The sequence below is a fragment of the Eimeria mitis genome, genomic scaffold (genome assembly GCF_000499745.2).
Source record: "Eimeria mitis Houghton genomic scaffold, Emh_scaff1468, whole genome shotgun sequence".
Classification (NCBI taxonomy): Eukaryota; Apicomplexa; class Conoidasida; order Eucoccidiorida; family Eimeriidae; genus Eimeria; species Eimeria mitis.
In genome coordinates, this window is record NW_013569372.1 from 1 (window position 1) to 2,010 (window position 2,010).

Below are 2,010 nucleotides of genomic sequence, written 5' to 3' on the forward strand. Positions count from 1 at the left end.
CAGCAGCAGCAGCAGCAGCAGCAGCAGCAGCAGCAACAGCAGCAGCAGCAGCTGCTGCGAGAAAGAGTATCTAGCCAAGGGGTTCAAACGGCAGCAGCAGCAACAGCAGCAGGAACCTCGGTTGCAGCAGCAGAGGCCCAGGCAGCAGCAGCTGAATGAGCTGCTGCTGCAGCCGCTGCAGTACCTGAGGCAGCAGCAACTCCTTCGACTGCAGCAGCAGCAGCAGCAGCAACAGCAGCTGCAGCAGCAGCAACAGCTGCAGCAGCAGCAGCTGCTGAACAGCAGCAGCAAACCCCTTCACTGCATGCAACCTGAAGCAGCAGCAACAATGCTTGATGGCCTTTTGTATGAAAAAGAGGTAAAGCGGCTGCTGCAGGCTGCTGCTGCTGCTGCTATCAGCAGCAGCAGGAGCAGCAACAGCAGCAACAGCAGCAGCAGCACAGGACCGCATGCACAACCTCTGTGGGCTATCGAGCAGCAACTTGCTGCTCTGCTGCAGCGGTTGCTGCTGCAGGCTAACCAACAGCAGCAGCAACAACAGCAGCAGCAGCAGCAGCAGCAGCACCATGATGGGTCTTCTCCAAGACAGCATCTCCCGCAGCAGCAGCAGCAGCAGCCGCAGCAGCAGCAGCAGCAACACATGCTGGGCAAGCATGATACAAGAAGGCCTCTGCAGCAGCAAGTCCCCCCAGCAGCAGCAGCAGCAGCAGCAGCAGNCAGCAGCAGCAGCAGCAGCAGCAGCAGGCTCGCCAGTAGGAACTGCATACACCAAAGGCAACGAGTACCACCCCAGCAGCTTGAGGGGAGCTGCATGCACTGCAGCAGCAGCACCAAGCGCAGCAGCAGCAGCAGCAGCGGCTGCTGCTGCTGCTGCTGCTGCTGCTGCTCCTTCAGCTGGTTCTATTAATGCTGGGGCAGACCGCAGCGTGCTGATGCAGCAGCTGCAGCAGCAGCTGCAGCAGCAGCAGCTGCAGCAACAGCAGCTGCAGCAGCAGCAGCTGCAGCAGCAATTGCAGCAGCAGCTGCAGCAGCACGTCTTCAACCCTAGCGACGTGTGTTATGCACAGGAGCAACGGCAGCAGCATCTGCTGCCAGCAAAGCAGCAGCATCAGCAGCAGCAGCAGCAGCAGCAGCAGCAAAAGGTAGAAGGGGGAATGGAGCAGCACCTGCTGCAGCTGCTGCTGAATGTAGCAGCAGAAAAAGGAATAAGCCATGAAGAGCTGCTGCTGCAGCTGACGAAGCCGGAGCAGCAGCAGCAGCGGCTGCAGCACGAAACTCTAACCCAGCAGCAGCAGCAGCAGCAGCTGCAGCAGCAGCAAGCACTGCAGCATCACTTGCAGCAGCAGCAACAGCACCAACGCGAGCAGCAGCAACGCATGCAAGAGCAGCACCATCAGCAACACCTGCAGCAGCAGCAACTGCTGCAGCACCACCAACAGCAACTGCAGCAGCAGCAGCAGCAACTGCAGCACCAGCATCAGCAGCAGCACCTGCAGCAGCAGCAGCAGCAGCAGCAGCAGCACGAGCTAAGCTGGTCACCTGAGGAGAGAGATATTGTGCTGAAAGCGCAGCAGCACTTGCTGCTGCTGCTGCAGCAGGACCCGGTGCTGCTGCAGCAGGCAAAAGCAAAGGGGGCGCTGCAGGGGAGCTGGCTGTGGAGGCAGCAGCAGCTTGCTGCTGCTGCTGCTGCAGTGCAGCAGCTGCAGCAGCAGATCGCAGCAGCAACTCAATCCAGCCTCACCCGCCCAACAGAGAGTGTACGATTGGCTGCGCTGCAGCAGCAGCTGCAGCAGCAACTGCTGCTGCTGCAGCAGCTGCAGCACGAGGCAGCAGCAGCAACCACCAGACAACAAACGTTTACAGAATATGAGAGGGCGCAGCAGCGGCAGCTTCTAGCCCTGCTGCGGCAGCAGCAGCAGCAAATGCAGCAACAACAGCAGCAGCAGCAGCAGCAGCAGCAGCAGCACGTGCAGCAGCAGCAGCAGCTGCTGCCGCCAGTTAAACCTTGTA

General features: G+C 60.2%; 1 protein-coding gene across 1 annotated transcript in view; it reads left to right on the plus strand.

Moving 5' to 3' along the window:
- Positions 1–328: 328 nt before the first annotated feature.
- Positions 329–2,010, plus strand: part of EMH_0037650 (uncharacterized protein) — a gene marked incomplete at both ends in the record, with an annotated part of 3,175 nt that continues 1,493 nt past the window's right edge. Inside the window, 3 exon segments of the mRNA XM_013495198.1 lie at positions 329–714; positions 718–752; positions 895–2,008. Coding sequence (XP_013350652.1) covers positions 329–714; positions 718–752; positions 895–2,008 — 1,535 coding nt within the window.